Source organism: Thalassophryne amazonica, chromosome 8 (genome assembly GCF_902500255.1).
Source record: "Thalassophryne amazonica chromosome 8, fThaAma1.1, whole genome shotgun sequence".
In the NCBI taxonomy this organism is placed as follows: Eukaryota; Metazoa; Chordata; class Actinopteri; order Batrachoidiformes; family Batrachoididae; genus Thalassophryne; species Thalassophryne amazonica.
Genome location: NC_047110.1, coordinates 97249197 through 97276058, shown reverse-complemented (window position 1 = coordinate 97276058; position 26862 = coordinate 97249197). Strand labels below are relative to the sequence as shown.

General features: G+C 42.8%; 1 protein-coding gene across 1 annotated transcript in view; it reads right to left on the bottom strand.

Moving 5' to 3' along the window:
- Positions 1–313: 313 nt before the first annotated feature.
- The window catches only part of kcng4a (potassium voltage-gated channel, subfamily G, member 4a), a gene marked incomplete at its 5' end in the record, with an annotated part of 71011 nt that continues 44462 nt past the window's right edge, over positions 314–26862 (bottom strand). Inside the window, 1 exon segment of the mRNA XM_034177032.1 lies at positions 314–1832. Within this exon segment, the coding sequence (XP_034032923.1) occupies positions 954–1832 (879 nt within the window).

The window sequence follows — 26862 nt, the reverse complement described above, 5'->3', positions numbered from 1 at the left end:
TGGAGGAAGAAGTGAGAGGTTTTCTGGTGAGGAACCTGAACTTTGTGCAAACTTGTGAAATCATGCGAGCAGATGATTTATACGTAGAAGTAGCTGCCTGGGGTGAACCATTTGAGTGCCTTGTTACGAAATGTCTTCTCCTCTTTCTCCTTCGAGGTGACAGTGTTGCACATACAGCCAACTCCCATGAAAGCAGTTATACTTGTTACTTGGAGGATGCACGTAAAAATAACAACTGCTTTGGCTGCACGCGAGCAGTGACACTTGCTATATGCTGTATGCTGCTGTGCATTGGGTGGAACATAGGGCCCACAGAGAGAGAGAGAGAGAGAGAGAGAGAGAGAGAGAGAGAGAGAGAGAGAGAGAGAGAGAGACGTCTTGTTGGATTGAAAACAATCATTTCTTTAGTATTTCTTCTCAGAACATGGCTTTAATCTTCAAAAATAATAGAGGAGCACTTGTTAAAATTCATGGCATAAACGTACAGCATGATACATGATGTCATACTGCAGGTAAGTGAAAGTCGTGTCTGGGGTTGTAATTACTTTCACAGTGGGAGGAAAAGCAACTTTGGATTGAATATTGCATGTTTATGGAAGCAGCCATTTACTAATATTGCTGCGGAGGTCTTCTTCTCAGTTAGTGGTCAGACAAGGTAGACCTTCGTAATTAAAGGGCTTTTAGAAGTCTTTCAGTTCAGTTGTCATCTAGAGGTGAGCACCTATCATTCAGGCACACAGCTTTACTCTGTCAGCAGAAACTCACAGCAAAGAAATGCAGTTTATTTAATGTCCTGTTAGCCAGCGCCAAATGCAGATGTTTTTGCAGTGAAATGAGTTGCGAGACCTTTTGGAGGGGACATTCAGTCAGGTCTGAAGTATTTATACTGTATTCCACACAAACATTCAGGGTTTATTTTCAATTAAGGGCTGACTAACGTTGTGTTGTTTCATTTAGAAAGCTGTTGCTGGCAGGTTATGGTTATTTGCTGCAACTTTGCCACCTTTCCCTAACAGGGCCAGAGATGAGTGTGTGCAATCCTTATCCAAACCTACACCCAGATTGGGTGAAGCTAAATCCCCCATTCCTCCTTCACTTCCCACTCCTGCTGCCACCTCTTGCAGCTCTGCTGAGGCAGCGGCAGCGGCAGCGGCACATTCCTCTTTCATTAGTCGGTCATGCTCCATCTTGAGCTCTTGGTAGGAGCGGGAGAACATGTGGAAGATGGAGGTAGCAGGGAAGGCCATGATGAGGATCCCACTGAGGATGCTGCTGAGAGCTACAACCTGCCCTGGAATGGATCGAGGCACCATGTCGCCGTAGCCTACTGTCGTCATGGAGATAATAGCCCACCAGTAGGATGCAGGGATGCTGCTGAAGTCATGGGCACCTGTGAGCTCACTCTCAGCCAGGTGGACCAGTGGAGAGAAGAGGGTGACAGCCACGCAAAGGAAAAGCAGGAGGAGGCCAAACTCGCGGGTGCTGCGTCTGACCGTTAGCCCCAGCGTCTGCAGGCCAAGAGAGTGGCGTGCCAGTCTCATCACATAGAGAATCCTCAGAGCCCGCAGGATCCTCAGCACCAGGCCCAGCTTGTCCAAGTACCCCTTACCTCCTCCAGGCCTCTCGTGGTCTAGAGCCTGATCCTCCTCTGTCACCACCAGGGAGACATAGTAGGGCAGGATGGCCATCGCATCAATGATGTTCAGTGGGCCACGGAGGAAGTCCAGCTTGCTGCGAGCTTGAATGAACCTCAGCACAAACTCCAGAGAGAACCAGGCGACACACACCGTCTCAATGATGAACATGTGGTAGCATTTGGAGGAGCATTCACCCTGAGGTAGAAAGGAGAAGAGAGAGATGGAGCAAAGCAGGAGCAGAGGTTTGACAGAAGGCACAGAGAGGTGGGCAAACAAAACAGCGAGGTCAGATAATCAGCCGTTATAATTAATAATGATAATCAGTAATAAATCATCAAGTGCTCCTAGGGTTGGGCAGTTGGACGATTCCTTCAAACACAACTGATGTTCTTACCAACATCACGATGTGAAGCCACTACCGTGATGCCACGCCTCCACCTTCCCACCTACATATTATACACATTCCAGTGTACATGCTGTAGCATAACAATGATGTATTTGCTCATGCTGGTGGCTTTCTGCAAAGATCAAACTGAGCACAGAGTGCAAAAATAAAGGATGGAGATGTGTCTTTATTTTACAACCCCAAATCAGAAAATGTTGGGACAGTACGGAAAATGCAAATTAAGAATAAATATAGCGTAATGCTAAAATATCCTTGGCCGTATGAGCATAAAAATAAGAAACAGAATGTGACCTTTTGAACTCTTAAAATAGGTCAAGGTTAGCTATCTTTGAACTTGTACAAGGTCTGTGTCCCAAGAATGTTCCCTGTGAATTTGAAGACACTAGCCTTAATAGGACTGGACTTATTTTGGCTTCGGGTAAAACTACAGTGATTGTTACATTTACTTTGACTTTTACTTCATTGCAGACAGTATGGACCCAAGATATTACATGTTTTGTCGGGTCATCTTAATTTATCCATCCATCCATCCATCCATCCATCCATTTTCTTCCTCTTTATCCGGAGTCGGGTCGCGGGGACAGCAGCTCAAGCAAAGCCGCCCAGACCTCCCGATCCACACACACCTCCCCCAGCTCCTCCGGGGGAACCCCAAGGCGTTCCCAAGCCAGCCAAGAGATGTAGTCCCTCCAGCGTGTCCTGGGTCTTCCCCGGGGTCTCCTCCCAATGGGACGTGCCCGGAACACCTTTCCACCAAAGCATCCAGGGGGCATCCGGAAAAGATGCCCGAGCCACCTCAACTGACTCCTTTCGACATGGAGGAGCAGCGGCTCAACTCCGAGCTCCTCCCGAGTGACCGAGTTCCTCACCCTATCTCTAAGGGAGCGCCCAGCCACCCTGCAGAGGAAACTCATCTCGGCCGCTTGTACTCGCGATCTCGTTCTTTCGGTCATGAGCCAAATCTCATGACCATAGGTGAGGATCGGAACGTAGATCGATCGGTAAATCGAGAGCTTTGCCCCCCTACTCAGCTCTCTCTTCACCACAATGGTCCGATACAGCAACCGCATCACTGCAGATGCTGCACCGATCCGTCTATCGATCTCACACTCCATCCGTCCCTCACTCGTGAACAAGACCCCGAGATACTTAAACTCCTCCACTTGAGGCAAGGACACTCCACCGACCTGAAGAGGGCAAAGCACCTTTTTCCGGTCGAGAACCATGGCCTCGGATTTGGAGGTGCTGATTTTCATCCCAGACGCTTCACACTCGACTGCAAACCGCCCCAGTGCATGCTGAAGGTCCTGATTTGACAAAGCCAACAGAACCACATCGTCCGCAAACAGCAGAGACGAGATTCTGTGGTTCCCAAACCAGACCCCCTCTACACCCTGGCTGCGCCTAGAAATTCTGTCCATAAAAATAATGAACAGAACTGGTGACAAAGGGCAGCCCTGGCGGAGGCCAACGTGCACTGGAAACAGGTTTGACTTACTACCGGCAATGCGAACCAAGCTCCTGCTGCGGTCGTACAGGGACCAGATAGCCCTTAGCAAAGGACCCCGGACCCCGTACTCCCGGAGCACCTCCCAAAGGGTGCCCCGAGGGACACGGTCGAACGCCTTCTCCAGATCCACAAAACACATGTGGACTGGTTGGGCGAACTCCCATGAACCCTCGCGCACCCGATGGAGTGTGTAGAGCTGGTCCAGTGTGCTGCAACCAGGACGAAAACCACACTGCTCCTCCTGAATCCGAGGTTCGACCATCGGTTGAATTGTCCTCTCCAGTACTCTGGAATAGACCTTACCGGGGAGGCTGAGGAGTGTGACCCCCTATAGTTAGAACACTCCCTCCAGTCCCCCTTCTTAAACAGAGGGACCACCACCCCAGTCTGCCAATCCAGAGGCACTGTCCCCAATCGCCACGCAATGTTGCAGAGGCATGTCAGCCAAGACAGTCCCACAACATCCAGAGACTTAAGGTACTCAGGACGGATTTCATCCACCCCAGGAGCCTTGCCACCGAGGAGCTTTCTAACCACCTCAGTGACTTCGGCCTGTGTAATGGATGAGTCCGCCTCTGAGTCCCCAGTCTCTGCTTCCTCTTTGGAATTGATTGATTGAATGGATTGAGGAGATCCTCGAAGTATTCCTTCCACTGCCCGACAACATCCCCAGTCAGGGTCAACAGCTCCCCACCCGCACCATAAACAGTGCTGGTGGAGAGCTGCTTCCGCCTCCCGAGGCGTCGGACGGTTTGCCAGAATCTCTTCGAGGCCGACCGATAGTCTTCCTCCATGGCCTCCCCGAACTCCTCCCAGACCCGAGTTTTTGCCTCTGTGACCACACGGGCTGTGGCACGCTTGGCCTGCCGGTACCTGTCAGCTGCTTCTGGGGTCCCACCTACCAACAAAGATAAGTAGGACTCCTTCAGCTTGATGGCATCCCTTACTTTCGGCGTCCACCACCGGGTTCGGGGATTGCCGCCGCGACAGGCACCAGAGACCTTACGACCACAGCTACGGGCGGCTGCATCAACAATGGAGGTGGAGAACATGGTCCACTCGGACTCCATGTCTCCAACCTCCCCCGGGATCTGGGAGAAGCTCTCCCGGAGGTGGGAGTTGAAGACCTCGCTGACAGAGGGTTCCGCCAGTCGTTCCCAGCAGACCCTCACGATACGTTTGAGCCTGCCAGGTTTGACCGGCTTCCTCCCCTCCCAGCGGATCCAACTCACCACCAGGTGGTGATCGGTCGACAGCTCTGCCCCTCTCTTCACTCGAGTGTCCGAGACACGTGGCCGAAGGTCAGATGATAAGACTACAAAGTCGATCATCGACTTCCGGCTCAGGTGTCCTGGTGCCACGTGCACTTATGGACACCCTTGTGCTCGAACATGGTGTTCGTGATGGACAAACTGTGACTAGCACAGAAGTCCAACAACTGAACACCACTCAGGTTCAGATCGGGTGAGGCCGTGCTTCCCGATCACCCCCCTCCAGGTCTCACTGTCGCCACCCACGTGGGCGTTGAAATCCCCCAGGAGAACAATGGAGTCCCCAGTCGGAGCGCTATCTAGTACCCCTCCCAGGGACTCCAAGAAGGTCGGGTACTCTGCACTGTCGCTCGGCCCATAGGCCGAGACAACGGTGAGAGACCTGTCCCCGACCCGAAGGCATAGGGACTCGACCCTCTCGTTCACTGGAGTAAACTCCAACACATGGCGACTGAGCTGGGGAGCAATAAGCAATGCGATCCCAGCTCTCTGCCTCTCCCTGAGGGCAACGCCAGAAAAATGAAGCGTCCAGCCCCTCTCCAGGAGTTGGGTACCAGAGCCCAAGCTGTGAGTGGAGGTGAGCCCGACTATCTCTAGTTGGTATCTCTCAACCTCCCGCACAAGCTCAGGCTCCTTCCCCCCCCAGCGAGGTGACATTCTACGTCCCAACAGCCAGGGGCTGTGGGCATGGACCGGGCCGCCGGGCCACCCGCCCTCGACCGCCACCCAATCCTCTCTGCACCCAACCCCCATGGCCCCCTCTGCAGGTGGTGAACCCACAGGAGGGCGGGCCCACGTCGCTCTTTCGGGCTGAGCCCGGCCAGGCCCCATGGGCCTTAATTTAATTTGTTAATATCCAGACAGTTCTGAATTTCAGGCCTGCAACGCATTCCAAAAAAGTATTTTGACCCATTACTTCACCAACAAGTGCACGTACATGTGCATTGTTCCTCTTCTGAATGTTATAACAGTCCTGTGTATGCACTGGCTGCTTTACTACTTTGCAGAATATAATCAGCATTGGTGCCAAACAGTGTAACACGATTGCAAAAGTCACAATCTTTCCTTTTATTGTAGGTCTGCTGTTTGTTTATTCTGTCAGCATCTTCACTGTTTTTTTTAATCCACTTTATTCATTGCTTTCTTCGTGCATCCGTCACTCTCACAGTCTCATCTCTCCTTCACTCTCATCCGTTTGGCTTCTTACCACCTTGCACTTTCTCCTCCTGCCTCCGTCTGCTGCTTCTTATAACTCATGCTCTTTCCTCCATCCTCACCCTTCTAGGACTCCCTCTCTCCCTCCCTCTCATCCCTCACTGCGTATTTGTTACTTAGCTATTCTCTTTTGTTCAGTCCTTTATTCACTCAGCGCTCTCCTGAACATAACTCCGTTTCTCTATGCATGATGCATTCTTCATGCACCCGTCCCATTCCAGCAGCTCTCATTTATCACTCGTGTCCCCTCTGACTTTCTCTCTGACTCTCGGCCCAGTGTGACTTTTTCTCTGTGCGCCGACATGCATCTGCATAGATTACACTGTTATTGCCTGTCTTTCTATCAGCAGTGGGCGTTAGAGAAGTGGGCACAAGCTTTACACAACTGAATATGTCTGTTTTACATATTCATTTTACAGTAATGTAGTCAGGTACTACATTTGTTTGTGTGTGTTCTGCATCTCAATGGAAATACACTTCTGCCAGTTAAATTTAAAGAGATGTTATCATTTCACACGTCCCAAATTAATAGCATTTTCTCACAACTATGTAATGGGTAGTTAGAGCAGGTGGCTGGGTGGGACAGGAGTTGGACTACCAATATATGGACTGGGGTTCGATTCCAAGTGTGTGCTTCAGGCTACTTGTCTGTGTCCTTGGATAAGATGCATACTTCATCTGCATTGTCCCAGTCCACCCAGCTCTCAATGACCTGCTTCAGGTCGTGATATCCAAGGATAAGCAACAACATAATGAGCCTCAGGGCCTGACTGACTTCATCTTAAAAGTCATGAAAGTGAAATAAGTCAGACCAAAGGAAATTTAAATTTAATTTAATTAAATTTATTTAGTTTAGATAGCGCCAAATCACAGCAAAGCTGCCTCAAGGTGCTTCACACAATTAAGGTCTAACCTTACCAACCCCCAGAGCAAGCACACAGGTGACAGTGGTAAGGAAAAACTCTCTCTCTGATGATTTGAGGAAGAAACCTTAAGCAGACCAGAGTCAAAGGGGTGACCCACTGTTTAGGCCATTCTACCAAAAAGGTTTACAACACAGAACACAACACAACAACAATTGATAAGAGTCCATGCAGGCATCTAGTCCACTTGTTGGATCTGTTCCTACAGCAGAGTCCGTCCCGTGTTCACCGCAGAAATCATCTAATCCAGCAGGTGGATCCAGCTGCATCTCGGACAGAGAGAAAAAGCAACAGATTCAGGCAGCCAGAAAAACTACACTTAAGGTACAATTTGTCAGCATTAAGCAACAGGAAAGCAGAAGAAATACTGAGGTCATCACCGGCCACTAGCCCTAAACTTCACTAACACACCCAGACTTTAGATAAAGTTGAGTCTGAGACTTGCTCTGTTTTCCTAATAAAATGAATTTAAAAGGGTAAAAAGCATAGTAACATACTATGCCAGTGTGCTAGCCATATGAAATAAGTGCGTCTTAAGCAGTGTTGCCAGAGTTACTTTGAAAAAGTCGTCCAATTACTGATTACCCCTTGAAAAAGTAACTTAGTTACTTTCGTGATTACTCAACTTTAAAAGTAACTAAGTTAGATTAATAGTTACTTTTTAAAGTTACTTTCAGCAGCTGCCAACAACACCCCCACCACCTCAACAAGAAAATAATAACCCATTTTGCTAATACTCACTTTATAGTCACCCTTTCTTGACTTCAATCAACATAAATCCTTGTTTAATAAAAAATAAAATAAAAACACCTTTCTTGACCTCATATTTAACTTGACAGCACTGTAACAGTAAAACTTACCATTTCTAACCTACATTATTTATGAATGTAACTATTAAATTCTTTCTAAAATTTTTTTTAACATTTAAATTCTTAACATTTTATTTGCTGAAATTATTATCATTATTAAGTAGTATTAGTAGTAGTAATAGTATGAAAAAATGTCTTCAACAGTGGGCCTTTAATATAGGGTTGTTGTGGGGAACGTCATCTCCAATGGGGAGGTCAAAGAACATCGTAGGCTCAAAAATCACCCCAAGGTTCCTCACTTTGTCAGTGTGATGTATGACACATGAGCCTAGGTTAAGCATTAGCTGGTCAAAATGATCAGCGTACCAAAAAATCTCAGTTCATGGTTTCAGATTTACTTAATTTTCACATATTTTGCAGATTATGGACTCTATTAGATTCTGATGTCTCTGGGGGCCAGAATGAAGCAACTCTGAGACCGCACTGTACAACAAGCCTTGTTAACAGGGAATTTTTAATCAAGATAAGACCAAATTATATTTTTTCATTTAATTTTGAATTTTAAGGCAGCCCTCTCATTTATATATTGAGTTGAACAACATGTTCAATTTTACAGTACATGAACTTGGAGCCACTAATTCATTTTATATGGAATGACCCAGATTCTAAGTCATGGTTATGAAATACTAATAATGTTCATTAAGCAAAGCACAAATCTCTATTGTAAACAGTACATGCACAAAACAAGTGTGTACATAATGGCTGCAGTCCATGATTTCTCCAGGGGAATATTTCTTCCTGAAGCACAAGAGTTTAACAAAAGAATGGTACAGTATAGAATAGTATAAAAGTTATATTTTGAAGAAGGGTCACTTTAGTAAAAATTTAATTTAATATGATCTTTTAAGCTTCCCCTCCCAGTGTATCTGCTTGATGCACTCGTCTAATTTTGGGCAGAGATTTCTTCTGTATTAATCTTTAAGGAATTCACATTTAACTATGCGCACATCTCATTAATTTCTCATATATATATATATATATATATATATATATATATATATATATATATATATATATATATATATATATATATATATATATATATATATATATACAGTGAGGAAAATAAGTATTTGAACAAATCAAATCAATTTTATTTATATAGCGCCAAATCACAACAAACAGTTGCCCCAAGGCGCTTTATATTGTAAGGCAAAGCCATACAATAATTACGGAAAAACCCCAACGGTCAAAACGACCCCCTGTGAGCAAGCACTTGGCGACAGTGGGAAGGAAAAACTCCCTTTTAACAGGAAGAAACCTCCAGCAGAACCAGGCTCAGGGAGGGGCAGTCTTCTGCTGGGACTGGTTGGGGCTGAGGGAGAGAACCAGGAAAAAGACATGCTGTGGAGGGGAGCAGAGATCAATCACTAATGATTAAATGCAGAGTGGTGCATACAGAGCAAAAAGAGAAAGAAACACTCAGTGCATCATGGGAACCCCCCAGCAGTCTAAGTCTATAGCAGCATAACTAAGGGATGGTTCAGGGTCACCTGATCCAGCCCTAACTATAAGCTTAGCAAAAAGGAAAGTTTTAAGCCTAATCTTAAAAGTAGAGAGGCTGTCTGTCTCCCTGATCCGAATTGGGAGCTGGTTCCAGAGGAGAGGAGCCTGAAAGCTGAAGGCTCTGTCTCCCATTCTACTCTTACACACCCTAGGAACTACAAGTAAGCCTGCAGTCTGAGAGCGAAGTGCTCTATTGGGGTGATATGGTACTATGAGGTCCCTAAGGTAAGATGGGACCTGATTATTCAAAACCTTATAAGTAAGAAGAAGAATTTTATGTCTGTAAGACAATCCTGCAGTTTAGCTAATTGGTATGTGTCCTCTGGCTTCATGGATAGATAAAGCTGGGTATCATCTGCGTAACAATGAAAATTTAAGCAATGCTGTCTAATAATACTGCCTAAGGGAAGCATGTATAAAGTGAATAAAATTGGTCCTAGCACAGAACCTTGTGGAACTCCATAATTAACTTTAGTCTGTGAAGAAGATTCCCCATTTACGTGAACAAATTGTAATCTATTAGATAAATATGATTCAAACCACCGCAGCACAGTGCCTTTAATACCTATGGCATGCTCTAATCTCTGCAATAAAATTTTATGGTCAACAGTATCAAAAGCAGCACTGAGGTCTAACAGAACAAGCACAGAGATGAGTCCACTTTCTGAAGCCATAAGAAGATCATTTGTAACCTTCACTAATGCTGTTTCTGTACTATGATGAATTCTAAACCCTGACAGAAACTCTTCAAATAGACCATTCCTCTGCAGATGATCAGTTAGCTGTTTTACAACTACCCTTTCAAGAATTTTTGACAGAAAAGGAAGGTTGGAGATTGGCCTATAATTAGCTAAGATAGCTGAGTCAAGTGATGGCTTTTTAAGTAATGGTTTAATTACTGCCACCTTAAAAGCCTGTGGTACATACCCAACTAATAAAGACAGATTGATCATATTTAAGATCGAAGCATTAATTAATGGTAGGGCTTCCTTGAGCAGCCTGGTAGGAATGGGGTCTAATAGACATGTTGATGGTTTGGAGGAAGTAACTAATGAAAATAACTCAGAACAATCGGAGAGAAAGAGTCTAACCAAATACCGGCATCACTGAAAGCAGCCAAAGAGAACGATATGTCTTTGGGATGGTTATGAGTACTTTTTTCTCTAATAGTTAAAATTTTATTAGCAAAGGAAGTCATGAAGTCATTACTAGTTAAAGTTAAAGGAATACTCAGCTCAATAGAGCTCTGACTCTTTGTCAGCCTGGCTACAGTGCTGAAAAGAAACCTGGGGTTGTTCTTATTTTCTTCAATTAGTGATGAGTAGTAAGATGTCCTAGCTTTATGGAGGGCTTTTTTATAGAGCAACAGACTCTTTTTCCAGCCTAAGTGAAGATCTTCTAAATTAGTGAGATGCCATTTCCTCTCCAACTTACGGGTTATCTGCTTTAAGCTGCGAGTTTGTGAGTTATACCACGGAGTCAGGCAGAGGAGCTACAGCATCCAAAGTTGTCCTCAATGAGGATATAAAACTATTGACGAGATAATCTATCAGGGGAACACCCTGCGGTTTTGCAAGTTCTCCCACTTAGAAATCATGGAGGGGTCTGAAATTTTCATCTTAGGTGCATGTCCACTGTGAGAGACATAATCTAAAAAAAAAAAAAAAAAATCCGGAAATCACAATGTATGATTTTTTTAAATACTTTATTTGTATGTTATTGCTGCAAATAAGTATTTGAACACCTACCAACCAGCAAGAATTCTGGCGCACACAGACCTGTTGATTTTTCTTTAAGAAGCCCTCTTATTCTGCACTCTTTACCTGTATTAATTGCACCTGTTTGAACTTGTTACCTGTATAAAAGACATTGTTCACACACTCAAACAATCACACTCCAACCTGTCCACCATAGCCAAGATCAAAGAGCTGTCTAAGGACACCAGGGACAAAACTGTAGACCTGCACAAGGCTGGGAAGGACTACAGGACAACAGGCAAGCAGCTTGGTAGAAGACAACAACTGTTATGATTATTCATTAGAAAGTGGAAGAAACACAAGATGACTGTCAATCTCCCTCAGTCTGGGATTCCATGCAAGATCTCACTTTGTGGGGTAAGGATGATTCTGAGAAAGCTCAGAACTACACAGGAGGATCTGGTCAATGACCTGAAGAGAGCTGGGACCACAGTCACAAAGATTACATTAGTAACACATGATGCTGTCATGGTTTAAAAATCCTGCAGGGCAGCAAGGTCCCGATTCTCAAGCCAGCACATGTCCAGGCCCGTTTGAAGTTCACCAGTGACCATCTGGATGATCCAGAGGAGGCATGGGAGAAGGTCATGTGGTCAGATGAGACCAGAATAGAGCTTTTTGGAATCAACTCCACTTACCATGTTTAGAGGATGAGAACAACCCCAAGAAAACCATCACAACTGTGAAGCATGGGGGTGGAAACATCATACTCTGGGGTTTGCTCTTCTGCAAAGGGGACAGGACAACTGCACCGTATTGAAGGGAGGATGGATGGGGTCATGTATTGTGAGATTTTGGCAAACAACCTCCCTCCCTCAGTAAGAGCATTGAAGATGGGTCATGGCTGGGTCTTCCAGCATGACAATGATCCAAAACACACAGCCAGGGCAACTAAGGAGGGGCTCCGTAAGAAGCATTTCAAGGTCCTGGAGTGGCCTGGCCAGTCTCCAGACCTGAACTCAATAGAAAATCTTTGGAGGGAGCTGAAACTCCAAACCTGAAAGATCTAGAGAAGATCTGTATGGAGGAGTGGACCAAAATCCCTGCTGCAGTGTGTGCAAACCTGGTGAAAAACTACAGGAAATGTTTGACCTCTGTAATTGCAAACAAAGGCTACTATACCAAATATTAACATTGATTTTCACAGGTGTTCAAATACTTATTTGCAGCAGTAACATACAAATAAATTATTAAAAAAATCATACATTGTGATTTCCGGATTTTTGTTTTTAGATTATGTCTCTCACAGTGGACATGCACCTAAGATGAAAATTTCAGACCCCTCCATGATTTCTAAGTGGGAGACCTTGCAAAATCACAGGGTGTTCAAATACTTATTTTCCTCACTGTATATATATGTGTGTGTGTGTGTGTGTGTGTGTGTGTGTGTGTGTGTGTGTGTGTGTGTGTGTGTGTGTGTGTGTGTGTGTGTGTGTGTGTGTGCTGTGGTTTTCTCAGGGTAAGAGTGAGTTTAAGCCCATTATTAGGACTTTGCAACACTTTCCTCTTTGCAAGACAGGCCATTTGTTATAGCTGGAAGCAGAATTCCACAGAGTCTCACCACCATCAGAACCCCTCCACGGACCCACACTCTCTCCCAGCCAATACCCTCTGTCTCCCTGACCTTATCTCCTCTGTACAATTCTCTCTGGAGCTGTCAGTGTCAGCTGACTTCATCATAGAGTCGCTGTTCAGCTGCGCTGCTGGGTCACAGGGGGTTTGACATAATTGTTTCTATTAACACATCCCAATGTCAGATTACAGCAAAGTCCACAGCAGGGATGGAAAGAGTCACATAAGACTTTTTAAGAACAGTGATGAAAGCAGTGCTGTCAAACATAATGCCATGATTATTTTTTCCTTATTATCAAACGCTTCTGTGTAGGCTCTCAGTTGTCCAGGTGGTTTCCATAGTAGAGAAGCTTGAATCTTCGACTGGACTGGGTTGCTTGACGCGAGGACGTGTGAGATTGGAGAGAACAGGCAGCTCCAGACAGGGGTTTACAGAAAACCAACTCACACTGCTCAAACCACCCCCTTGAACACAAGCTCGGGGTGATCAGGACACTTCAACACAGAGCCCTACAAGTGCCCACAACTGCAGAGGGAAGGGCTAAAGAACAACAACTTGTCCGGAAAGCCCTCACAGTATGTAGGTACCCACGATGGTCCCTGAACAAAGTGCAGAAGTCCCTGAGAACAAAGAGACCAGATAGACAGGAGACAGAGACAAGAAGAAGAGTGTCTCTCCCTTATTTAGCAGGAGTAGGGGAAATCTACAGAGGATCTTCAGACAGCACAAAATCCTAGTTTACTTTAAACCGGTTAACACCTTGAGACAGAAATTAGTTCACCCTAAGGACAGGATCCCTAGTTACAAACAGAGCAATGTAGTGTATTCTATCAGATGTCAGGAAAACTGTAACGAACACTACATAGGTGAGACTAAGCAACCTTTACACAAAAGGCTATACCAGCACCGCAGAGAGGGCGCCAGTGGATCTCAGTCTGCAGTTCATCTCCACCTTAAAGACACTAACCACACGTTTGAGGACAAGGAAGTTAAAATATTAGCCAGAGAGAAGAAATGGTTTGAGAGAGGGGTCAAGGAGGCATTCTTTGTGAAACGTTTGAAACCTAGCCTTAACCGGGGAGGGGGTCTGAGACACGCTTTATCCCCTGTTTACAATGGGGTACTCAGGTCAAAGCAGTTTCAGTCTTTTGTTCATGGTAATGAGTCATTCACGTCATCAGCAGAGTCGTCAAGGGAGCCATCAGGAGAGGGACAGCTGCCCTGTCATTAGGAGGGTGTTAACTAGAGCACAATAGGTGCTAATTAGAGCTATTGTTTAGTCACCAGCCTATAGCAGTCTGCCTCTCGGTAGGAGGGGTCTGGTTAGGTTTAAAACTCCAGCTTTTGTGACTTCTTGATTATTCTTCTCTACAAGAGTCAAGACAGAAGTCAGACCACCAGAGCAAGAATTTTAGCTGAGGAAGCTTCTGCGATTTGAAGCGAAACGTCCTCACGTCAAGCAACCCAGTCCAGTCGAAGATTCAAGCTTCTCTACTTATTATCAAACAGCAAATGTTGTAAATATAATAACATAACCAGAAAAACTCTATTAAGCCAGCCATTCTTGACTTGATTATATGCTGTATTAGTTCTGTATCAACGTACCACAGTGCCGCATCAATATAATGCAGGAACGTGTTGCAGAAGAACCACAGAACACTTTGTACACATTACAGTGTGCGCCTCTATTTGTGCAACAAAGGAGAAGTGGGAGTTACATCACATCTTACTGAGCACTCAAAATGCTATTGTGCAAGCACAGGATACAATTGTTTCTCACTGTTGATTAGTTTGTGTGCACATGATAAGCTGTGCATGCTATAGTTAAGCATGCACAGAGAAGTGAGTTAGAAAAACACTTTAGGTAAAAGAAGCTATTATCGGGTTGGAAATGAGTTTATTGAGCACAGATTAGATTTATTTTATAAGAGAGAAACATCGACAGTCCACATAGTCACATCAGCATTTAAATGCTCCAGTTACTCTAAATAATCAAACTCCACCCAGAAAGGTCCCAGGTTGGGTTTGCCCCAAAGACTGTCTGCCACCACTTGTTCCACAAATTCAGTCTCTTGCCACCAGAATCCCACTTTCATCCCAGTTAGAGTTTGCATCCTCAACTGGCACCACAGCTGGTTACAAGAGCTTGTTTATCCTGAACATTTTCTGTCATCTGTCCGGGCAGCCAGCCATCTGACCGTGCCTTCCAACTGCATCTACAGAATCTGTTTTCATTAGCTGCACACTCTTCATCTTCAATAAACTTTAATTGCCATCTGTTGTTGTGATGTTGCCCTTGTTATTGGATGTTCTTTTGACTCAACAGAAGACTTTATAGTGGATGATATGCTCATCAATCAGTAACACTTGATGAAAGGAAATGCTTACCAACACGCAAAATGTTAAGTACATCAGCATTCATGAGCTAAATTACAAAAGATCATGCATTTGGGAAATTTCTGTAAAAATATGACATGCTTTCCTGAAACGTCTACAGTTGTATTCAAACTTTCTCTTTCACACACACCATATGTTCCTAATATGATGACTTTCTCTCTCTTTTATTTATCTCTGTCTCTAAGGCCAGTACTCAATTAATTAAAAAAAAGACCCTCATGATGGTTGTTTTAATCCTGATGTGTCCAAAGGTTTGAGCAGAAATGGCAACAAAGTAGAAATATATTCAGCCCATCAGTCAACTTTACCTTGCAGCAGACCATGAATATAACGTGCACCACTGAACACTACTTTTCTGCACTACAGTGCTACGTTGACCTTGCACTCTCTTTAAAAAGAACTCTGAAGAGAGTGAGAAAGGAGAAAAGACGCAGAACGTCGAAGGCAAAGAATGTAGAGGTGATGTGGAACAGCACACCACTCACCTTAACCTGAAATACTGCAAGAAGCGTCGTGTTCAGCAGTCATGGCTTATTAAAGAGTGTATTGTGTGACACCTCCATCCATCACAAGGCTGTTCTCCTCTTACTTTACAGTTACACACTCACTCACTCACACACACACACACACACACACACACACACACACACACACACACACACACACACACACACACACACACACACACACACACACACACACACACAAAGATAGACAGAATAGGCAATAGTAAAACTTCCACTCATTACAATGTGGACACCCTTAAAGACAAGTTCACTTTTTTACATCCTTAGTCATATTAAACCATTTTTTTAAAATCAGTCAAAGTTCTTCTGAGTGCTCTGCTCACCTACATCTACTGCTGGTGATATCATTCCGAGGCTTTGGAAAAATATAGGCATATAAGCCTGAAAAATGCAGTAAAAAATACAGATAAATAGACCATAAATGGTGGCCTTGTATTTTTCTTTTTAATTTAAAAACATTTATTTATTTACTCGTTTGCATTCCCCTACCACCGGTGGCTTAGGGTCACCCGCAATCTGGAATATGGCAGATTTCGTCCAATGTCCTTCCTGACATAACTCCATTCACTAGCAGCCTGTCTGCCAGATACTAATCAGGTCCTCCTCTGCTTCATGTCTGATAATTGGGAGGATAAAGTGTGTGCAGAGTGCAACATGGCTGCAGCTAATACTGTCATGTTGTAACTTATGGCCTAGTTCAAAAATAATGAAGCCTAACTGCTGATTTGCATTGCATTTGTCATGAACAAGCCATTATTTTATTTAGCACCATCCAGATTTATCTGTGAGTTGTCTATAGTCTCTTTGACAGGTACTGAAAATGTCATGGAAAAATTCCGCACAGTCCAGAGATATGCAAGAAATTTACCCCAAAAATAGCACTTTTTTCATCAGTTTTGTGTGACATTGATATTTAGCATTATCATTTAAAGTTGAATGTTAAAGAAATAACCTTGTATTTTGTCAGTTTGTTTGTTTGTGCTTCATACTAACACACAGTAATACATTTTTGTAAAGGTAGAAATGTCATTTCCTAGAAAAAACATCATGTTTCTAAAGCAAGGTAAAACTGTCGCAAGCGTAACACTGAGAATAAGTCCTTGATTTATTTGTGTCAAAACCTTAGCTATATCTCCTACTCTGCTTCAATAGAATAATTATATTACTTGTTCAATAATACCAGGAACTAATGGACAGAATTTCTTTGTTTCAGGCTTCTGCAGACTAAAGAAGATACCTCCAACTGTTGTCGCAACCTTACGCTCTAGCACATTATAGTATATATGCACTGATAATTTCTAGCAATGACTGAACCGAGACCAATAGAAATATTGAAACTCTGATATATAACCATACCTAAAATGATAACATTTCACAAGAAAGACCACTTTTAAATTTTGATGGTTATGTCACACTTTGGCTTCATTATTTTTGAACTAGGCCTTATTAAAAGTTGGTGAACTTTGATGTAGCAGGTCAGTCCAAACAGCGACTTTATTTCACACGCGTGTCTGCCATCTGCTGGATGGTTAATGCACACTGGCTTGATGATGGATTAGGAGCAGGTGTGGATGTCAGTGAGACAATCGGAAAAGTAAACCACTGATTTCTTATTCTTTCACAACATTTGCATCCTAAAACTCAAGTAACAGTCACACTTCTATCCAACACTGTAGGAATAATTTTTTGTGTGAATTTATCCACAAAGGAAAAAAACAACAACAAAGGAAATGGTCACGTGAGCTAATCAGTGAATGGGTCAAAGAGCTAGACACCATTTGTACACAGAAATGTACAAAATCAGTAAAAAACACCATTAATTTCTGATTGTTTCACAGCGGTTCCATTATAAAAGTTAAAGTAACATTGTCACAAGTCCACACAACCCCACCGAAAGGATTTTGAATTAATATAGCTAAGGTCAGGTTCTTCCTTTTCTTTCACTCTATCAATATATCATATGTGTGGTTTTGAAGTTGCATGTATCTTGAAATGAATTGATCCATTTATTTCATTACCAAAGCTTGTCTACTTGTTAAAGTAATATAGGGACAATTTAACGTACCCCACATAACCAAATTAAATGGAGCTAACTCTAATATATAAGACTGACGCAGGGTTGATATTAAGTAGGATATTTATAATAAAACTGCTCCTGCCCCTAACTTTTTGTGGTATTTTATATCAATAAATGGTCAACCTTTTAAAAAAGTAAGTTATGAGCATTATTGTGTTGCTATTTTGAATGTACAGTAGATTTTTGTCTCCCTGACACCTGCCCTATCGGCTGATGGATTAACTTCCTAAACTGACTTTTCAAAAAGGTATTTTACACAAACAGAATGATCACTGAGGGTGAGCACATCATTCAGAAGCTTGATTGTCAACAACGTAGTAATCAGTAAAGTTGGTAAAATAAAGTGAACTTGCCATTATGTAATAAAAGAGAAACCGTCATGATCCTGCCCTTGTTGGGCCTCCGGTCATAGTTTTGTAATGATTTCTGCTTCCTTGTTCGGTACATCTGCATTTATAGTCTGGTCATGGCCATGTTATCATTGGTTTTGTTTTCTGCTCTTCATTCATGTTTTCTAGTCTTAGTTTGGTTCTGTTTATCTCATTTCTTGTATTATGCTTTAGTCACTGGTTTGGTTTTCTGTTGATGATTTTGTAGTCTCTGATTTTGCTTCATTTACTTTCTGTGTTTAGTAATCTGGTTATGTTCCTTTAGTTATTTTTTGCATTCTTTGTTTATCATTTATTTTGTGTTTCGTTGCATCACCTGTATTCTTTAGTCACTGGTTTGGTTTTCCGTCATTTATTTTCTGTTTAGCTTGTAGTCTGTTTTGCCATCTTATTATCAGTTATTGCATGTACATTTATACTTTAGCCAGTATCAATTCCGTTTTAGTTTTAGTTATAGCCTTTTATTTTCTTGTTGTTCTCCTGTTAGGCTGGTCACCTTATTCCCTTGGTTGCTTCCTTTGTTTTGTTCATGTTGATCATTGTTTGTCTTGAGTGTGTCATGTTTTTCAGTGTTGGTTTTTCTGTTACTTATCTTGCTCCAGTTTGCGTTGCTTTTTGTCTCACTGCACTCTGTTGCACCTGCCCTTGTCTTTCTCGGTCACACCCCTTCCAGAACCTTCCTCACACCTGTTCCTCATTTACACCTTGATTACCCAGTTCATTATTTAAGCCCTCACAGTTCCTCACTTCTCCGCCAGATTTTTGAATGTATTTCACTTTCCATTTGTTCCATGTCTTGTTTTGCCTTATTATCAGCCTGCCGGTATTTGACCTTGTTTTGCCCTCGACCTCGTACTTGTCTTTGACTCTGAACACCTCCGCGCCTTGTTTTTTGACCTCAGCCTGTGTTTTTTGGACCAAGCCTCAGCCTCACACCTGTCTGTACCTTTGCTTCACTGCTGGACCTCCCGTTTACCGAATCCCTGCTTGTTTAATTATATTAAACCTTTTTCTTACACCAATCTGCTTGTGAGAGTTTTGCATTTGTGTCCTGCTGTTTGTGCCACGCCCGATGCAAACATATTCTTCAACGCGTGTCCGCCCGTGCGTCTAGTCTGCTGACATAGACTGTCCATCAAGAACACTAGCACTCAGCTGCACAATATGAAGTTAATGCGTTAACATGAACATGAGTGCAGATTCAGAGCTAAACAATTTTATCTTTCTATATTATGATTGTACAGATGAAAATGTACTGAGAATCGCTGACAGAGACGAACAGTGTTTTTGCATATAAACAGTCTAATGTAGAAAAATGAAAGCGCTGTTCGGAGGATGCTGACTGTTTAACCAGCAAATATTGTCATATTGGCTCAAAATAATTTTGAACTGAAACACCTCCTTCCTTCCTCCCTCGACTCTAAAAGCACCAAACGCTTTCAGTCAATGGATGAGCCTCACAAAGGCAGCTCAGCTGAGGTCAAAGTTCAACAAAATCTTAATTTTCAGAGCAGATTCTGCTCACACTGCAAGAGAAAGACATCTCATGCATAATAATAAAACTGTGCATACAATGTGCAATGCCTGCAGAGGCGTGCGCAGCAGCAGACACACAGAAAATAAATTGGAAAAGAGTGTAATATGTTTCGGTGTCATCATGAAACCAAGTTAAATCACAATTTGCATGTAATATCAAGCACATAAAATTTCAAATGTCAGTGTTTACCAGTTGTTCACAGTTACAAAGTGACTGCTGTTCTTTTTTACTATGTTCACTCATCTCTGTTGTAAACACAATTAGATCCAACAGGCGGTATTACACTCTACTCGCCTCTTCTATGTCGAGTACGGCTGTACAGTCCCGTCCTGGCAAGGACACGATAAACACCTCTGACTTTGCTGTTCTTTCCCTTAATCCCACTTGGCAGCCATGCAGCACATCACGCAGACGGAACATAGCTCATAACTAGATAGGCCGTAATAGGCATGGAATCTGCTGTACGTGATAGTGCCAGAGCATCTGCAGGCACAACACCATGCATACAGTCAAACACAGAGGCAACGGGTGAAATTTATCTGTTTTTCAAATCGGGGCTATCTGGTCTGGACCCACCTGTATGCCAAGAAAACATGTATACAAATTAAAGCTTTACTTACAGTGGGGAAAATAAGTATTTGATCCACTGTGAATTTTGCCAGTTATCCCACCTACAAAGAATGTAGAGGTCTGTAATTTTAATCGTAGGTACACTTCAACTGTAAGAGACAGAATCTTTAAAAAAAAAAAAAATCACATTGTATGATTTTTAAATAATTAATTTGCATTTTATTGCATGAAATAAGTATTTGATCCAACAGAAAAACAAACCTTAATATTTGGTACAGAAACCTTTATTTGCAGTTCCAGAGGTCAGACATTTCCTGTAGTTCTTGAACAAGTTTGCACACACTACAGCAGGGATTTTGGTCCACTCCTCCATACAGATGTTCTCCAGATCCTTGAGGTTTGGAGTTTCAGCTCCCTCCAAAAATTTTCTATTGAGTTCAGGTCTGGAGACTGGCCAGGCCACTCCAGCACTTGAAATGCTTCTTACGGAGCTCCTCCTTAGTTGCCCTGGCTGTGTGTTCAGGTCATTGTCATGCTGGAAGACCCAGCCATGACCCATCTTCAATGCTCTTACTGAGGGGAGCAGGTTGTTTGCCAAAATCTCACAATACATGACCCCATCCATCCTCCCTTCAATACGGTGCAGTCGTCCTGTCCCCTTTGCAGAAGAGCACCCCCAAAAATTATGTTTCTACCCCCCAATGCTTCATGGTTAGGATGGTTTTCATGGGGTTGTTCTCATCCGTCAAACACAGCAAGTAGAGTTGATACCAAAAAGCTCTATTTTGGTCTCATCTGACCACATGACCTTCTCCCATGCCTCTGGATCATCCAGATGGTCACTGGTAAACTTCAAACGGGCCTGGACATGTGCTGGCTTGAGCAGGGGGACCTCGCTGCCCTGCAGGATTTTAAAACCATGACAGCATCATGTGTTACTAATGTAATCTTTGTGACCGTGGTTCCGGCTCTCTTCAGGTCATTGATCAGGTCCTCCTGTGTAGTTCTGAGCTTTCGCAGAATCATTCTTACCCCACAAGATGAGATCTTGCATGGAGCCCTAGACTGAGGAAGATTGACAGTCATCTTGTGTTTCTTCGATTTTCTAAGAATTACTCCAACAGTTGTTGTCTTCTCACCAAGATGCTTGCCTGTTGCCCTGCAGCCGATCCCAGCCTTGTGCAAGAATTGTTACTGGTTGTTAGGTGATCAAATACTTATTTCATGCAATAAAATGCTAATTAATTATTTAAAAATCATACAATGTGATTTTTGTTTTTTTCTCTTTTTTTTAGATTCTGTCTCTCACAGTTGAAGTGTACCTATGATAAAAATTACAGACCTCTCCATTCTTTGTAGGTGGGAAAACCTGCAAAACTGACAGGGGATCAAATACTTATAAAACAAGTAACCAGTGTAAATGAGTTGATTACAAATTCCACAATTACACTGGGCAACTGTCAAGGCCAACCTGCATTGGGAGTAACATCACTGTTGGCTTCTGTATGTACAGCATAACTGACATGCATCAAGATCGTTGAGTTTTGGGCAAATTCATTGAAATGTCACATCTAGATCCTGGTTAATGTCAAATTTTAAATTGATTTTATCAGATACATTATTCCACCAGGTTTCATGGAGATACTGTTGTTAAAATAATTTTGAGATAACCTGTAACAGATATACAAAGCTGGAAACATGATCTCCTTGGCAGCAGTAATAAACAGAGCAGGTTTCAATTTGGAAGAGAGCAATCGTTGAAGACAATACTCAGATCCAGCAAGAAAAATCCATGTTCATGTCTAATATGCGAGTACACAGCCCCCCAAATTCATCTGAAACTTTTCTTAACCTAAGACATCCTTATCGAGAGCCTATCCTTACCCTAACCATGAGCTTAATGCAGTCCTAAACTTCAAGGTGCTATAAAAAAAATTCAGTACCACTAGATGTCACACAGACACCAGCACTTCAGACCAAAACACTGGCTTTCCTTTCTCTTGCAATAATGGTGGTTTCGGGTGGGGGGTATGATTAAATTTGTCTTGCACATGCAGAAAGTGTACGGAGTTCCCACGAAGAATAAAACTTTTTCCCACAACTGTTTAGTGTTATTTCAATGAATGACTGTTTTCAATTCACTTTCACTGTGTATTTTACACATACCGTGTAATGTTGCCTGTGTCGGTGTGAGGGCAGCTCTCATAAAATGAGTTTTTCATCCTCTGCCCGCCTCCTATTCCATTAAGCTCGCATTTGCCAACACTGGCCATGATATGCTATCATATTAATATTGCACCATTGTAGGCGACTATGTGCTGTGAAGCCTTATTTTTAGATCAACACACCAAGGTGAACACAAAGAGTGTTGTTATTTAGAGGACGCAGGTCACAGGAGTAAATGTGACAGGTTTGGTGGAAACGAGCAATGACACTTGCACTGGGCTTTTATGCTGGGTAGAATTAGGGAATAACCCTGTTGTGTCTAATGATTTGCAGATGTTCATGCTGGAATTTACGATCGCAAATTGAGTTAACGCAGAGCGGGTAAAATGGATATTTGCGACCATAATCCAGCATGAACATCCGCAAATCATCAGACACAACAGGGTTATTCCCATTCTAATCCAATTCCTTCATTTGCACAGTTTATTTTTCTGTAAGGAATTCGGTCGGTGAATCCTTGTGAAAGGGTGTGGTCGACTCTTCAAAGCTTACTGTAGCAACAGCGTCTTTGTGCCAACATGGAAATTCTGTGACCAGACCCACAGATTTCTCCATCTCGTCAGCTGCATTGACTTAAATCTACGGTAAATCCATCAATTAATCCAGTTAAATCCATTAAATCCACATATTTCTCTCGCTCTCACCTGACAGCGCCATTTTTGACACCTGCGCAGCAACGCGGTCAGGGCGTGGAGTTATACATCAAATGTGAAATGGTCGACTATTTTGCCAGCGTCTACTCGATATTTTATGGTCTGAGATCTCACATGATTAACAAATCAGATTTGTGGAACAAATGTAATTGGATTACTGCCATCTAGTGGCAAGATTACAGATTACACTGACAGACAAAGGTTTGTTTCCTTTCATATAATCAACCAGTAGACAGCGTATAGGGGAGCAACCACTGATTCTGATTCATCTTTTTTCTTTCTTCTATCTTATGGCTGCACAGCAAAATACCAAAGATGGAGTAATTATGTCGCTTTTGGGCGACTATATCAACATGGCAGCGCAGCATGCCAGTCTCCATGAGGGGGTCTGCTCCCATGTAGATATGACAGCCTCATTCTAAGCTTCTGAAAACACATGGATTCTTTGTTGTGGGTAATGGTACACCAATGACAAACAGATGGTTCATGCTACACACTGCAGCTTTAACATGACTGAAGTTCTGCTGATTCAGAAGGTTGCAGCTACACTGAGGTCTGGTCAGATCTTTTAGATCCATACCATATTCACTGTCCTTGAGTGAGAGCCACTCTGACTGACAGCCAGCATCCTCACCCTTGTGAGCCAGTAAAGTTTGTTCATGTGAACACCTATTTATGCCTGCATTGTGCTCATGAGGCAGAAATTATGATAATGCAAATGCAGAACGTGAGGAAAATGTCATAAAATGTAAAAAAAAAAATTTGCCCTTGTTGTTAACTTCTCAAACAAGCCCTGTGACTGATGCTGCTGCTATTTCTTCATGCGTCAGCAGAACCTAAGTCAGTTATGCCTGACTGTTAGTACTTTGCATATCCTGCTATAGTGTTGTTTCAGATGAAGAACTGAATTGTCTTAAATAAAATTATTTGTGCTCAAGGCTTTCAGTTTATGAGAATAGGAAAATCCAGCCCCAATTGATTTTCATTATTTTGTGTGCCAGACATGCCTGCAACTGAGAAGCGACTAACTCAGAGAGGAGGGACTGTAATGTATAATGAGGGTCGTTTTATAATTGGGACAATATGATATTTCTTTGAGTGTGTAAGGTAATATTTGGCATCAAGGCTCTGATCTCTTTACATTTTGCAACATGCAGTAAAGCACAGTGTTTTATTTTAAATACAATTTACATAGATACAAATAATGAGCCATGGTATTTTCAATTTATTTTTTATTTCATTTAAAGATAAAGATAAACTTTATTGATCGCACAGAGGAGAAATTCACATGTTACGCCAGCTCTTAAAAAACACACAAGATGGGTGCAAGTAGAGAAAAATGTTCATCAAACAGCATGTGCAAGGATAAGCAATGTTTCAGTGTCACCATGAAACCAAGTCCCAAATCACAACAGAGTTGCCTCAAGGCGCTTCACACAAGTAAGGTCTAACCTTACTAACCACCAGAGCAACAGTGGTAAGGAAAAACAACCTCTGAGGAAGAAACCTCAAGCAGACCAGACTCAAAGGGGTGATCCTCTGCTTGGGCCATGCTACAGACATAGATTACAGAACAATTCACAAAACAAATATACAGGAAATGCTGTTGGTGCACAAGACAGGAGGGTCTTCAGCACAAATACCACACCCATCTTTGGATGGAGCTGCAGAGAAAAAACAGAATCAGGCATCAGAAAGACAAGAAATACTGTATAATTTGCCAGCATTAAACAACAAGAAAAACAGGATACTAAGGTGATCGCCGGCCACTAGGCCTAAGCTTCACTAAAAGACCCAGAATTTAGGTAAAGTTGAGGCCGCAGCATGCTCTGTTTCCCAATGACATGAATTAAAAGAGTAAAAAACGTAAAACTATACTATGCCAGTATGCTAGCCATACAAAGGGAAAATACGTGCATCTTAAGTCTGGACTTGAAAGTCTCCACAGAATCTGACTGTTTTATTGACGCGGGGATATCATTCCACAGAACAGGGGCATGATAAGAGAAAGCTCTGTGACCCGCAGACTTCTTATTCACCTTAGGGACACAAAATAGTCCTGCACCCTGAGAACGCAATGCCTGGCCGGTACGTAAGGTTTAATTAGGTCAGCTAGGTAGGGAGGTGCCAGTCCGTGAACAGTTTTATAGACTAGTAGCAGAACCTTAAAATCTGATCTCACTGGGACAGGAAGCCAGTGAAGGGATGCCAAAATGGGTGTAATGTATTCAAACTTTCTGCTTCATGTCAAAAGTCTGGCTGCAGCATTTTGAACCAACTGGAGAGCCCTAATGCTGGACTGCGGTAAACTAGAAAATAGAACATTTCAGTAGTTCAATCTAGAAGAGACAAATGCATGAATCAGGGTCTCAGCATCAGCCATAGACAAGATGGGACGAATCTTCGCTCTATTTCACATGTGGAAGAAAGCAGTCCTCGTAATATTTCTAATGTGGAGGTCAAAGGACAATGTAGGGTCAAAAATTACCCCAAGGTTCCTCACTGTCAGTGTGATGTATGACACACAAGCCTAGGCTAAGCGTTAACTGGTCAAATTGATGCTGATGTCTCACTGGACCAAGAACCATCATTTCAGTCTTATCAGAGTTTAAAAGTCGGACGTTTCTAGACATCTAACTTCTCACTGATGCGAGGCAATCTTCTAAGGATTTTATGTGAATGAGATTACCAGGAGTTATCGGCATGTATAACTGAGTATCATCAGCATAGCAGTGAAAGGTAAAATTGAACTGAACCTTTTTCTTCATGATCATAACAGCTTTTTTTCTTGTGAGAAAATGAGTGTGTTCATTCTTGTGTGCCTGGGTCATATCGGCGTGTCTCAGACAGTCTTTAAACTTTGAACAGCTCCTCGGGGAGGCAGAGTTAAGACAGAAGAGAACAAGGAATCGTCATGGCTGGTTTAGTTTGCACATCCTCTCCTCTTTCCTGACTCGCTTATTTTGCACTCTTGCTCCTCAACGCCTCTGTCTCCTCAACACTGTTACCTTATCTTCCTTCAGACGTCACAAGACATACTATTTCTCTCTCTCTCACTCGCTCTCTTTCCCTTTCTCTCTTACAGAATGAGAAATCCCATATTCCTTCTCTTGTCACATCATCAGACAGTGTTTACAGTTCAGTAACGTTATTGATAAAATCTCTACATGCGCGTTGTTAATCAAAAACACTGAATCTTAATTTATGTGCTCCACACAAATTATTGTCCTTTTCTGTCCACATACATTTGATTTATGCCCAAGGTTGTAATTATTGGACAGCAAATCTCATTTCAATTTATGGCACTAAGAATGGAAAATGATCACTTCCGTTAGTCTTCAGGACTGTAAATCTGCATACTTTGATCATTTGAGCAGTACAGGGAAATGTGTTGCTATAAAGTTTTACTTAGAGAGCTCAACAAGAAAAGCTGTCTTTAATTTAATTTCATTTATATAGCGCCAAATCACAACAAAGTTGCCCCAAGTCGCTTCACACAAGTAAGGTCTAACCTTACCAACCCCTAGAGCAAGCACACAGGTGACAGTGGTAAGAAAAACTCCCTCTGATGATTTGAGGAAGAAACCTCAAGCAGACCAGACTAAAAGGGGTGACCCTCTGCTTGGGCCATGCTACAGACACACTTGACAACACAAATATACAGGGAATTTTGGGAGTCCATGCTGGTGTCCAGGACGGGAGGCCTGCAGAAGAAGACACCCACTCCCAATTCTGGATGGAGCCGCACCTCAAACAGAGAAAAAAAACAGAATCAGGCAGCAGAAAGACAACAAAGTATAATTTGCCAGCATTAAGCAA